This window comes from Rattus rattus, chromosome 15, assembly GCF_011064425.1.
Source record: "Rattus rattus isolate New Zealand chromosome 15, Rrattus_CSIRO_v1, whole genome shotgun sequence".
NCBI lineage: Eukaryota > Metazoa > Chordata > Mammalia > Rodentia > Muridae > Rattus > Rattus rattus.
This window is the reverse complement of record NC_046168.1, coordinates 854,510-869,535: the sequence shown is the minus strand read 5'-3', so window position 1 is coordinate 869,535 and position 15,026 is coordinate 854,510. Positions and strand designations below refer to the sequence as shown.

Sequence of the window (15,026 nt, the reverse complement as noted above, 5' to 3'; positions counted from 1 at the left end):
CAAATGACCATAGATGTATGGGTTCATTTCTGGGTCTTTGATTCTATTCCATTGATCAACCTGCCTGTCTCTGAACCAATACCATACAGTTTTTATCACAATTGCTCTATAAAGCAGCTTGATGTCAGGGATGGTGATTCTCCCAGAAGTTCTGTTTTGTTTTTGTATCCTGGGTTTTTGTTATTCCAGATGAATTTGAAAATTGCTCTTTCTAACTCTATGAAGAATTGAGTTGTAATTTTCATAGGTATTTCATTGAATCTGTAGATTGCTTTTGGTTAAATGGCCATTTTTACTATCAGGTGTTTTTCTTTGAATTTATTTATATATTGGATCATACTGATGGATTTCCATGTATTAAACCATCCCTGCATCCCTGAGATGAAGCCTACTTGATAAGGATGGATGATCATTTTGATATGGTGTTGGATTCGGTTTCCTAGAATTTTACTGAGTATTTTTGTATTGATATTCATAAGGGGGAAATTGGCCTGAAGTTCTTGTTCCTTGTTGGATCTTTGTGTGGGTTAGGTATAAGTGTGATTGTGTCTTCATAGAAAGTATTGCATAGTGTTCCTTCTGTTTCTATTTTGTGGGATAGTTTAAAGAGTATTAGTATTATGTCTTCTTTAAAAGTATGATAGAATTATCCACTAAACCCTTTTGGTTTTTGGTTTTTTTTGGTTTTGGTTTTGTTTGGTTCGGTTTGGTTGGGTTGGGAGACTTGTAGTGACTGCTTCTATTTCTTTACGGATTATGAGATTGTTTAGATGGTCTATCTGATCCTGATTTAACTTTGGTACCTGGAATCTGACTAAAATATTGTCAACTTCATCCACATTTTCCAGTATTGTTGAGTATAGGCTTTTGTAATAGGATTTGATAATTTTTTCAACTTTCTCATTTTCCGTTGTTATATCTCCCTTTTCATGTCTGATTTGGATATTGTATCTGTGTCCTCTGGTTAGTCTGGCTAAGGGTTTCTATATATTGTTGATTTTCTCAAAGAACCAGCTACTGGATTTGTTGATTCTTTCTATAGTTCTTTTTGTTTCTACTTGGTTGATTTCAGCTCTGAGTCTGATTATTTCCTGCTGTCTACTCCTCTTGGGTGTATTTGCTTCCTTTTGTTCTAGAGCTTTCAGGTGTGCTGTCAAACTGTTAATATGTGCTCTCTCCAATTTCTCTTTCCAGGCACTCAGAGCTATAAGTTTTCCTCTTAGCACTGTTTTCATTGTATGCCATAAGTTTGGGTATGTTGTGCCTTAATTTTCATTAAATTCTAATAAGTCTTTAATTTCTGTCTTTATTTCTTCCTTGACCAAGTTATCATTGAGGAGAGTATTGTTCAGCTTCTATGTATTTGTGGGCTTTCTATTGGTTTTTGTTTGGTTGGTTTTGGTTTTGTTATTGAAGATCAGCCTTAGTCCATGGTGAGCTGATAGGATGCACGGGATTATTTCAGTCTTCTTGTATCTATTGAGACCTGTTTTCTGACCAATTATATGGTCAGTTTTTGAGAAGGTACTATGAGGTTCTAAGAAGAAGGTATTTTTTTGTTTTGTTTTAGGATGAAATGTTCCATAGATATGTTAGATCCATTTGGTTCATAACTTCTCTATGTTTCACTGTTTCTCTGTTTAGTTTCTGTTTTCATGGTCTGTCCATTGATGATAGTGGGGTGTTGAAGTCTCCCACTATTATTGTGTGAGCTCCATTGTGTGCTTTGAGCTGTAGTAAAGTTTTTTTATGAATGTTGGTCCTCTTGCATTTGGAGTATAGATATTCAGAATTATAGTTCATCTTGGTAGATTTTTCTTTGATGAGTATGAAGTGTCCTTCCTTATCTTTTTTGATAACTTTTGATTGAAAGTCGAAATGGTTACTCCAACTTGTTTCTTGGGACCATTTGCTTGGAAAATGTTTTACCAGCCTTTTACTCTGAGATAGTGTCTGACTTTGTCACTGAGGTGTGTTTCCTATATGCAGCAAAATGCTGGGTCCTGTTTACATATTCAGTTAGTCTTTGTCTTTTTATTCAGGAATTTATGTTAAGAGATATTAAGATAAAGTGATTGTTGTTTCTGTGTTCTAGTCTATTTAGAGTCCAGTAGGCTTTGTATATGTTCATGGATATCTTTTTCTTTAGGTTAGGGAAATTGTCTTCCTTAATTTTGTTGAAGATATTTACTGGTACCTTAAGTTGGAAATCTTTGCTGTCTTCTATACCTATTATCTTTAGGTTTGGTCTTCTCATTGTTTCCTAGATTTCCTGGATGTTTTAGGTAGGGAGACTTTTGCCTTTTGCATGTTCTTTGATTGTAATGCCAATGTTTTCTATAGTATCTTCTGCACCTGAGAGTCTCTCTTCCATCTGCTGTATTCTGCTGGTGAAGCTGGCATCTATGACTCTTAATCTCTTTCCTAGGTTTTCTATCTCCAGGGTTGTCTCCCTTTGTGATTTCTTAACTGTTTCTATTTCCATTTTTAGATCCTGAATAGTTTTGTCCAATTTCTTCACTGTTTGGTTATGTTTTCCTGTAATTCTTTAAGGGATTTTTATGTTTCCTCTTTAAGGGCTTCTACTTGTTTACCTGTGTTCTCCTGTATTTTTTAAGGGATTTATTTATGTCCTTCCTAAAGTCCTCTATCATCTTCAATAGATGTGATTTTAAATTCAAATATTGCTTTTCCAGTGTGATAGCATATCCAGAACTTGTTGTAGTTGAAGAACTAGGTTCTGATGATACCAAGTAGTCTTGGTTTCTTTTACTTATGTTCTTGTCCTTGCCTCTACCACCCGACTATTTCTAGTGCTACTTGCCCTTACTGTCTCTGACTGGATTCTGTCTCTCCTGTGATCCTGGTTGTGTCAGGACTCCTCAGAGTCCAGCTGTCTCCATGATTCTATGAATCTGTGATCCTGTGATACTGAAGTCCTGTTGTGTCAGAGCTCCTGAGAGTCAAGCTTCTCAGTGTGTTGCAGGAGTGGATGAGGAGCCAGAGCCTGGGTTTGCTCTGGGCACTGGTATAATCTGGAAGGAACCAATGCCTCTGATAGGGAGGGGGTGTGTTTCCCTGGTTCCTGTGAGGGTCCCAGATATGCTGGGTTTTGGGAAAGATAGTGTGGCCTCAACTGTGATCTTGAGTGTATCAGAACTCCAGTGCTCCTTGGTGTGTCTTATCTCCTGAGAGCCATGCTTCCTCTGTGATCCTGTGGTCCTGTGATCCTGGGCATTTCGGAACACATGGATGTCAAGCTCCCTCTAAGTGTTGTAAGAGTGGATGCAGAGCCAGTACCCCAGGTCTGCTCTGGGTCCAGGTTCAGACAGAAAGGAACCCGTGCCACTGGCTGGGTAGAGGTTCCTGCATCCCTGGGTCCTGGGAGACCAGTTACCATGCATGTTGGGGCAGAAGTTGTGGTCTTGGGTGTTTCAGAGCAATTGGGAATTAGGCTTCCTCTGGGTGTTGTTGGGAATCTCTTCTGTATTTCTTGAAGGGATTTATTTACATCTTCATGGTATGGGATTTTAGGTCAGAATATTGTTTTCCGGGTATGTTAGAGTATCCAGGGCCCTCTGTGGTGGGAGAACTGGGCCTGTTGGTACCAAGTAGCATTAGTTTCTGTCGCTTATATTCTTACACTTGCCTCTTATTATCTGTTAATCTCAGGTGTTAATTAGCCTTGCTGTCTCTGACTGCATCCTGTCCCTCCTATAAGCCTAGTTTTGATGTACTTCCTGGGATTCAAGCTATCCCTGGGTGTGGGCATGGGTGGTTGTGGATGTGGGGGTGTGTGGACATAGAGATGTGAGGTGGAGTGCCTGATCTGCTCTGGCTGCAGTTTTAGGCCGGAAGGAAGATGTGTCTCAGGCAGGGCAGGGCAGAGCAGATAAGGGTGGGGGTCCCACTTAAGCCAGGTTTGGGGATAGGGGGTATCTCACCTGTGAGCCCGGTTGTGACAGACTTCTGGGAGTCAAGCTGACTCTGGGTGTGGGAGAGGGCTGGAATGCTGGCTCTGCCCCAGGCCTAGTTGTGGGCCAGAAGAAAGATCACATGTCTGTTTTCTAAGCATATGTTTATCTCACTATCTTGATGGGCAATGTTTTATTTTGTCACTTCTTAACATATTTCAATGTTTCAACATAACTAATACTAACATAGTGTTTTCAGAAAGCAATACACAGACTGGGAAATTAAGTTAAACTTTAGGTTGAAGAATATGCAAGTTAGTCACATGCTTTGAGGATATTAAATTTTACAGAAAATATTTATATGGGGAGTTATATATAGTTGGTTCTGTGTCTAGAAATGAAGCAAATTTCATCCTTACAGGAAAAAAAAACAAAAGACACACGAACATGGTCATTTATTTATTATTCATTTAATTTTAAGAGCAGTACACAAAACTAGATGAACCAATTCCATTTATATATGTATATTTCATTTCAGCATATAAATCTATTTTAAATTATACCTCTATTATATAGCTCATAAATATATAAATGCATGTTAATAATAAAATTTAAGTTTTATGCTTAATATCTATTTTATATGTATAATTAAAACTTTAAATAATGTCAATGTATTTTCTTTATAGTTAAAATACTCCTCACAAATAAATCTTTACAAGATAAAAGAAATTAATGCTTGATTAAAAGAACCGAAGTAGGAGTAAAGTATTAATTTTAGTCAAAATGTGTTCTGTATGGGTAATTCCATTGTTAAATACTAGCCTAAGCTAGCTTGTTAAACAAAAATAAATAGCTAATGATGTCATTGTGTTATACTTTATTAAAGTAAGTATCCATAACAAAATGAACATGTAGAAGTAACAAGTATTTCTTATCAAGAACTAAAAGCATTGGGGAAATAAAAAGTAATTTAGAATACCATGATATTGTTGTCTCTGTAAATATTCAGCTGGAATACTAAAGTTAATTGAAGCTGAAGCATGACTTGTGTATAATTTCAAACTTTCTTTCTCTAAGTATTAGTTACAAATTTAAAAAGCTGTTTTAAATAGAAATGCATGGCTAACACAATAAAGTTCAACATCACTTTGACAACACTGAACTGTGCACACTGCTTAGTGACAAATGTAGTAAATTTTACGTTTTTATCCTTACAATAGTGTTATGACATCTACATTATGTGCTTGTTGAAACCCCGATGCTCTGGAGAGTGCACAGCATCATTTCTGTGGTTTTCTTCTCAACTGATGCATAATCTCAATCTAATAGTGAAAAATAAAAATAATCTCAAATGCAGAGGTTTCCTCCTAACTGGAACCCTTCAAAATGCCAAAGTCATGAAAGGCTGGACAAATCCAAGAAACCACCACACACATTAGGGACAAAGAAGACATAACAACTAAATGCCACTTGGAATCTTATGTTAGATTTTCCTCTCTGACTTAAAGCCTCCAATATAAATGCAGATTTATAGATGCCAATTAAAGAGGTAACAGATGCATTTTGCCTAAACCAGCTAGACAGTTTTAGTTTCTAAGTTATATACCGTGGCCTTTTTGCAAATGATACTCTTTAAAGATTTGAGTTATTTCTACAAATGCATGTGAGTGTTTCTGAAATTAACATGTTGGAAAGAGGAATTGTCTTAATTATTTACATTCTTTATCTAACTTTCTGATGTAGACTTAGACTTTATCTCAACTGATGTACAAAGTTCTGTCCAAATATAGTTTTAATCTGAGATAGTGTAAAAAATATTCTTAGTTTTTTATTTACCAGGTGGCATTCTCATGAGATCTTCAAGCCAAATAAAAAAAATAGAGTAAATAATCATTTAATCCAGCAGGTCATAAACCAGCAGTGAATAAAATGTTCACTGGCCTAAGGCAAAAATGTGAAAATCATCATCTATAAACTCATTTACTGCTTCACTATTTACAATAACCAACTTGTAGCATTTCCCTAAGAACCTGTCAAAGGAAGAATAAAGAAATTAGGCATAAATCTACAATGAGTTTTAATTCTGCCATCAAGAATCTTTTGTAGGAAAGTAGATGGAACAGGAGACCATCATATTAAATAAAAAAAACTAGTCTCACAAAGATGAGTTATCATGTGTATTCTCTTATATGTGCAAATTGAGTGGAAAGGCATAAAAATAAAGAGGAATGTGGAAGGAAAAGGGGGAAGGAAAGATAAAGAAGGAAAACAAAGAGTGGTGAAGATGATACAATGTATTATACGAAGGTTGAAAAGAACAAAGTACCATTGCTTTGCACAATGAATGGGCATTAATCTTTAAAAAGGGAGATAGTCTGAGATGGACCAGTCACTCAGTCCCACAGACAGTCCCAGACTTCTTATGGTTCAAACTAACAGTTCATTTACTTTATGGTGGTGTGTAAAGCAATATCAGAAGAAAATCATTTACAGATTCTCCATTAAACCATATTTTAACTTGAAAAATAGTTTCTTTCATGACCTTGACTCACCATTTTATATCAAAATATCTTTCCCTTGTGAAATAATCATGATATAAAGTGGTAGGTTTTATTTCATTTAAGGCAAAACAAAGTTGACAAATCTAGATCTCCTCTTCATTGTGTCTGTTCATGTGTGTAGGCAAGTGTGAATATTGTGAAATATACTGAATAATCTTCCCATTTGTTCAAGAAAGGTATATACTTCAAATAAACAGCATTATAACTCAACTCATGGGAAATATTTAGTATTAATAAACAAATTTATTATTTATATTTACTTTCATCTATTTTCAAAATAATAAATAATATATTGAAGGTCCTCATAAGTTATAACAGCTCAACTCAAAGCATTTAAAAAGTACCATTAAGGTTTAGTATATCCCTGGCTACCAAAGAGCATCCATTTGGTATCACAAGGTATCAGTCAGAAAAGAATCTATCAGTAAATAGGATATGGTATATTAAGAAGCATTTTTGAGAACTACTCCCCTACTCTTACAATTCCAGATATAAATATTGTGCCTCAGCCAGGTGTAGTGGCACACACTATTAATTCCAGCGCTAAGATTGAGGCATGTGGACCTCTGATTTAGAAGCCAGCTTGGTCTACAGAGCAAGTTCCAGGACAGCCAAGGTTATACAGAGAAACTCTGTCTCAAAAACATACAAACAAAACAACAAATGTTATGCCTCTTGTATAAAAGGAATCAGGATGCCTTCAGTAAGTCTAAATTAAGACACATTTGTTGAAAGGAAAGGACACATTAAAGCAAACTGACTTGAAAGGTACATTTAGTAGTTTCATTGGCATCCACAAACTACAACGTTTTGGAGTCAGTTTTTGTGTTTTAACATTAGAAGAAGAGCACCTTGTGAGGGTTAAAAATTATTTTTTTTAAAGTAGCCTAACTTGTTTCCCCACCCCAAGTCATTTTATGCATGATTTATTTGAAATAGACCCTCTCTTACATTTACAATGCTTTAGTGATAGCTTGGGGCACTCAGAGAGGAGGGGCTTACCACCAAATCAAGTACTACCTGAAAATGCATCTCTCAAGGCAATTTAACTGATACTAATGAACTTCTTTATTTGGTGCCTTATTTTACAGTTGTTCTACAAATTACAAAATTATTTAAAAGTATAAAACTTCTACAGCATTTAGTACAAATGACTTAAATTAAGTATTCTATAGCTAATTAACTATAGCAAAAAATTCTGTTTATATTCTATCAAACCCCTAATTTACTGTATTCACTAAGTACTGCTTGATAAGGCAAGGATATCTATACATGAGAGAGAGAGAGTTGAGACCTGCCTAACATCCCAAATAAGTCTTAAGGAGCTGTATCTGACAACTCTGGAAAATATTTCTTTACTGAACTCTAGCTTTATATCTGCTCTTACATTTAAAAATAAATTAAACCCTTTTCTTATTTTAATCTCTGTCTGCCACCTAAGTAAGAATCGCCACTTTTCCTGAGCACTTCCACGATTATAAATGATGACATGCAAGTACAAAATATAAAGATTTCTGAATTATAAACTATAGGTCTGCCTGCCATTGTTTTGGAGATAGGGTCTCACAGTGTATTTCTGGCTAGCCTGGACCTCACAGAGATCCACCTGATTCTACCTCCCAAGTTCTGGGATTAAAAGAATTCACCACCACTCTCAAGCAAACTCAATTTTTAATCAGAACCAAGAGCCAGTTCTCTTCCCTGTGCATGAATAACTTTCAACTGCGGAAGTTATTTAAAGGTAAAATTAACAGCCTCTCTCTCTCTCTCTCTCTCTCTCTCTCTCTCTCTCTCTCTCTCTCTCTCTCCTTCTCAAGTCAGGGCCAGTGAAATGCCATGGAAAACATGAGAAAATGGCTTGTTCACTTCTTGCCTAGCACACAAGAAAGGGGAAAGTAGAATTTACACACACAGTAGCACTTCTTTAAAAGAATTCCAGATGTATATATAATGTAGGGAGTGGGATAGTTGTTTTATACTAAGCCAATACCCGATCTGAGTTTCCTATTTTCATCAAACTAGGTATTTCTGTTTCCATTAGAATTGCAGTCTATGGTGATTGGTCCTCTTTTTCCATTCTCCAAACTAGCAACAGCTTAGTCACCTATTTTTCCATGGCCATGCTAGGACTTTTTTTCTGACTTCCTGGTTTACCTTTGAAAACACTTGTGACTGCATCACACTTACTGACTTCACTCCGGATCAACCACTGCTTTATGTTCTCTAATTAATGAATGTATATAGTCACACACAAACAAGCCATAATATGGTTGTTAAAAGTATTGCTGTGGTCCATTTAGTAATAATCAATTTCAGAAACAGTAACACATAAATGACTGTTTCTCTGTAATTTTGACACAGAAAAGCAATAAAAGCCTAGCTGAATCAACCAGTTTTTGGGTCATTGAGAGGTTCTTTCTCAGAATATAAGGTAAAGAGTAAGTGAGGAAGGCACATGGCCAGTACACATACACACATGAATGAACACACACACACACACACGCATGCATGCACACACATACACAATATACACACCTGCACACACACATACACACATACATGCAAATGCACACATACACACATATACACAAACGTGCATGTGCACACACACACACACCATCACAAAACAAGCAAAAAGATAGAGTGGGGTTATTGTGTCCTATGCCATTTGATGGTAGAGTTGGTGTTTATGTGCATGTAATACTTTGTTAAAGACTCTTTTAAGTTGCTGAGTTTCATTGAATATCCTTGTAATCTAGTAACCTTGTGCATTTGCATAAATATGACTTTTACAACTAAAACATTGCAGTCTACTGTTTCCATGAGGATGACTCTTTCAAGATGGACTATAACATCCTGTTTCTCTTCTTGTGAGAGATGTTAGCCAGAATTACATATAGTCATCTCCTGCCCTGGCATGGCCCTCTGAACCCCGAGACCGATTTCTATTAGAATCTGGAGGCAAACTGGCGTCATTCTCTGTTTTCACCTCCCCACTGGCATGGGGGAATGGGAAATTGGGCATAAATCGCTTAAGAAAACGGAACTCGCTGTTTCCAGTTCCAGTGGCTGAGCACATATCATATGGACAAGGCTGGGATAAGGAGCCATTGCCTCTTCCTTGCACCAAGTTGTTAGGGAAATTACAGTCGTCATAGAAGTGCTCTTGAACTGTAAATTTCTCTCTGTGTTTAATCTTCTGGTAGAGGTGTATAATAATAATCACAGTGACGGAGAAGAGAAAAAGAAATGAAAGCACAGCCAGAGAAATGACCAAATATTTTGTGGTTGGATTTACCTTTCTAGAATGCTTGGATGGATCCTGGAACTGCAAGTAAGGCTCTGAAAAGCCATCCACCAGCAGGATGTTGAGTGAGGCAGTAGTGGAGAGAGCTGGTTGGCCATGATCCTGAACAAGAATGACCAGTTTCTGCATCATAGGGTCTCTCTCAGATATCTGCCTCAGTGTACGTATTTCCCCATTTTGTCTTTGAACAGAAAATAACCCAAGGTCTGTAGCTTTAAGAAGATGGTATGAAAGCCAAGAATTCTGCCCCGAATCACCGTCAACAGCCACTACTTTGGTCACCAGGTATCCTGCCTCTGCAGACCTTGGCACCAGGTCATTGCAGGGCAAAGTGCCATTCTGCAGTGGGTACAGGATCATCGGACGATTGTCGTTGTCATCCAGGACAACCACTCTGACAGTAACTTGGCTACTCAACGACAGAAAGCCACCATCAGTTGCCTTGACTACAAACTGAAAGTCTTGAATGGCCTCATAATCCATAGTTCTTAGCGCATAGAGCTTTCCGTTATCTGAGTTTATGGAGATGTAAGCAAACACTGACAGATCGCCACTCTTTGGAGGCAGCAGGGAGTATGTTACTTGAGCATTTTCACCCAAATCTAGATCCTCTGCGTGGACTTTGCCAATAAAAACTGCAGGACTGTTGTTTTCACGGACAGTCAAGACATAGGAATCCTCCTGAAAGACTGGAGAATTGTCATTTATATCAGATATTACCACTTCAATCACAGTCTCCGTGGACAGACTGGGCGGTCCAGTATCCATGGCAACGAGGGTGATATTATAGTTGGAGACTTCCTCCCTATCCAAGATTCTGTCAGTGACTAGCGAGTAAGAATTCCGGAATGTGTGTTTGACTACAAAAGGCAAATCTTCTTTGAGGAAACAGGTGATTTTCCCTCCAACTCGCACATCCCGGTCTCGGATAGAGAAGAGAGCCACTACAGTCTGGAGTGGAGAATCCTCAGGAAGAGGGCTGGACACCGAGGAGATTGTCACTTCTGGAGGATTGTCGTTTACATCCACCACTTCCACCAAGACTTTGCTGTGAGCAGAAAGACCCCCTCCATCTGTAGCTTGAATGTCAATGTCGTAGGTTTCTATCGTTTCAAAATCTAAGGGCCCACGGAGTCGAACCTCTCCAGTTTGTGGGTCAACAAGAAATGTCCGTAGAACTGCTTCTGGATTTTCAGCTAAAGAGTAAGTTATCTGCTTATTGGTGCCCTCATCCAGGTCTGTGGCAGTCACTACCACCACCAAAGAGCCATTGTCACTGTTCTCTGGCACCTGAGCACGGTACACCAAGCGAGAGAACTGGGGCACGTGGTCATTGACGTCCAGGACAACCACTCGAATGTTGGCGGTGCCAGATTTGGGAGGGGACCCACCATCCACCGCTGTAATGGTCAAGTTGACTTCAGGCTGCGCCTCTCTATCTAGGGGATTATCCAACACAAGTTCTGCATATTTGGGACCATGGCTTCGGAAGCGTGTGTGCAGGTGGAAATAGGTGTTTACACTCAAGGTGTAGTTTTGAAGACCATTGAGTCCCACGTCCAGATCTTGGGCACTCTGCAGTGGAAAGCGTGAGCCCAATGGGGTGCTCTCTGGAATCTTTAAAAGAGGCTCTTTGTTTAGAAAAACTGGTGCATTGTCATTGATATCAAATACTCTGACTTCCACCCGGAAGGACTGGAGCGGCTCGGCGAGAATAATTTCAAAGTGCAGCACACACGGGTCCGCTTTGCCACAAAGTGCCTCGCGATCTAGTTTCTCTTTGACGAACAAATCTCCAGTCTTGCGATGGAGCCGGAAATGCAACCTGTTGCCCTCGGCAACCAGCCGCGCCCCACGCTCTGCCAGCTTCCCCACCTCTAGCCCTAGGTCCTTAGCCACATTAGCCACAAACGAACCGCTCTCCATCTCCTCTGCCACCGAATAGCGGATAGTGGCCGCACCTCCCACAGACACACACCAGAGAAGGAGAAGAGAGCCCACCTGCCTGTTCTGCCAAGGCTTCCTGCGCGCAGCTGCCATGATTCCTCACAAATGCACTCCCCTCCGCTGCCGCCAGCTCTAGGGGCACGCCGGCTTTCACTTTTGGCAACAGGTTGCACAAACACCAGCCTCTCCTATTACTAGCCTCTAACCGCAGTGCGGCCAAAGGCTGGCTCCTCCAGCCAGGTAAGCTGTTTTTGCACTTGAAAGAAAATCTGCATTGAGTAACTTAATTCCCTAGGCTATTGAACGTATTAATAGGTATGTGCTCATTCCGTAATGTTGAGCAGAGGTTGGAAGTTTGTTGCTACAGCAACCGGTAGGCTCCCTGTTAATTCCCTTTCAAGAAAAAAGTCCTTGGGAATTGAGGAGCACGGGTGAGGATATGCGCTCCTGCTGAGGTCACCCTGTTTGTGGGCTGGGGCCACTGCAGCAATGAACAAACAACAGGAATTAAAACTACATTTCCACAGTTCACTTAGAGCCCACGGGAAAAGGAGAATGGCTCCTGCATTGTCCTTCGAAGCCCAAATGAAACACATGGAGTGAATGAGGTGGGAAGGGCAGGTGGAAGGATTGAAGAAAAGTGAGCAAACATACTTTTCAGGCACATGAGGTCCTGTAGAAACACACGTCTTTGTTTGCACAAATCCCCTACTTGGTCCAAAGGAAGCACTAAACTGCTTGTCTCTTATGATTATTGGTCAGGCAGAAATATTGAGCAGGCATCGCTCCTGTGAACGAAAACTGTGATAAGTAATTCGTATGCATTATCCAATGTAAACTTGCAGAAACCTTATGAGAAAGGCAATTTTCTATCTTAAAAGATGAGGAAATCTGACAAGAGAGATGTTTTGCACACCTCCCAGTTCCTATACCTGGTAAACAGAAATATTTGTTATACACTGCAGTTTTGCCTGACCCAAAATCTATGCACTTTATCAATATAATGCTCTGTTTCTTGGGTCACATAATGGATAAATCAAGCTATCAACCAAAGATTAATTTAGGACTGATGATTTCAAAATAGGAAGATGAGATCTGATCCTCCTACATTTTTTTTTAAACAGATGAAACTGAAGTCCTTAGCTCTGAGGTTGGAGTTCAGTAGTACAGCCTTGCCTAGCATCTACCAGGCCCTAGGTTCAATTCCCAGTGCTGCAACAAACAGAAAGGCAAAGGTCTCAAATGGTGGAATATAAAATGAAACCTATCTCTCTCTCTTTTTTAATTTGTTTGTTAGATGTATTTCTTTACTTACATTTCAAATGTTATTCCCTTTCCCGGTTTCCTGTCCATAAGCCCCCATCCTCTCCCCTCCCCCTCCCCCATAAGGGTATTCCCCTCATACATCCCCTTACTGCCCCCCCATATTCCCCTGCACTGGGGATCCAACCTTGGCAGGACCAAGGGCTTCCCCTTCCACTGGTGCCCCAACAAGGTTATTCTCTGCTATAGATGCAGTTGGAGCCCTGGGTCAATCCGTATATAGACTTTCGGTAGTTAAACCTAGCTCTTGATGATTATCTTAAATATATGATTTTCCATTTGTACTTAGCATTTAAAACCTAGATACTATAATAATGATTGCTATCATTTAAAGGAAGCCTATATTTCTCAGTGAGGACAAAGTGAATGAAAACAGAAAGTATACAAAATATTAGGCTGAGCATAGTGGGGTATGACTGTAATTCTAGCATTTAGGAGGCAGAGGCAAGAGAATCAGGACTACACAGCTATGTAGTCCTGTACATAGGGATTTCAAGGTTATACTGAGTTTCATGAAAGCTTGTCTCAAAAAATAAAAGATATACAAAATGTTAATATCTTGGGACCATTAACAGCCCCTTCTATCTCTATCAGGTACCTCAACACCTGGTGCAAATGTATACCCCCAAATTGTTTGCTTTCTCCTCTTCTTAAAACTAGGTATGAAGTATATACCAGAGAGTCCACTGACTCTAGTTTCTTTGCTATTTATATGAAATTAGTGGTGTTTGTTGACTTCCATTAGCACTGTATAGAAATCTAGTGATGTTGGGGGCAACAGAACTCCTGCTGTTGCTAAATAAAGTTGCATTTACTGACTTATTGCAACAGTGAAAATTGAGTAGCCTTGGAAACATGGGGACTATCAGTAAGAAGTTACAAAGGACGCATGCTATGTGGCTTTGTGTTGAGTAATTTAGGAGATATTTCAAGTTAGATCTGGACTGGGTGTCATAGGTAAAGTTAACTAAAGATGAGTAAATTATAATTTTATGTGGAATATAAGAAATGTGTGAGGATAATACTGTCATATTAGTAAACCAGTTACAGATATGTGCAGTCTAGAGGGGCATTTGGTCATTTTTTTAATGAACTGATTAATGTTCTTCTCTACCTATGTGTATACTGATTGTATTGCACTCTTGCCTCTGATCCATCACCATCACAGAGTAGCCTTGTCTAAGTGTTATATGAAATTGTCTTTATTCAACAGTAATACACTGTGACTTATCTATATTATTAACCCAGTTCCTAGATATCAAAGACTGTTTTTTCCAGTATAATTTCACCCAAATTCTGTTGCTCATTTTATTGTTATACACTTAATTTAAAATTATTGCATATTGTGCATGTCACTTTGTGTGTATGTGCACAGATCTGGTGGACAGAAAATCCGCCTAGAAGTGACACTGACATCATAATGTTTTTCTGTTATAAGTTATAATGACAAACTGCTAAAAATTCTGTATCAACTCATACTGAATTTGTATGGTCATCAGCAGTGTAACCACTGGTTGTTCAAATTATATCCAATGTCTAGTGTCTTTGTTGCTAATAACATAGTACCATTGGGGTAATTTATACTTAAAATAGCTTTGTTTTGTCATATGATTCCAGTCCAATATTAAGGAGTCATTCCAGTGAGGAACTTCCTGCTATCCTCAGCAATGAAGGGAATCATGTGGTGAGAAAGACAGGGTGTGTAAAAGAGACCTGAACTTTATATCAGACCTACTATTGAGATAATCTATCAATCATCTCATAAGGAACTTCTGAAAAGTCTCAGCCTTCCCCCATTCTGTAACAGCTCAAAATAGGGATTAAGTATTAGCATGAGTTCTAGAGTGAACAAATTGTACTTAAACTGTACTTAATAATACTTAGCATTATTAGTATTCTAAAATTTTATCATGTCTATGTCTGTGTTCATATCTTGTTGCTTAAGTTTTGTTTCTCTGGTTACTAGCTTCATTT

General features: G+C 38.7%; 1 protein-coding gene across 1 annotated transcript; it reads right to left on the bottom strand.

The window, feature by feature from the left end:
- Positions 1 to 9,365: 9,365 nt before the first annotated feature.
- On the bottom strand, positions 9,366 to 11,822 carry Pcdhb1 (protocadherin beta 1). Its single transcript, XM_032885351.1, has one exon. It carries the CDS (start codon positions 11,820 to 11,822, stop codon positions 9,366 to 9,368), a length of 2,457 nt encoding a protein of 818 aa, XP_032741242.1.
- Positions 11,823 to 15,026: the final 3,204 nt, after the last annotated feature.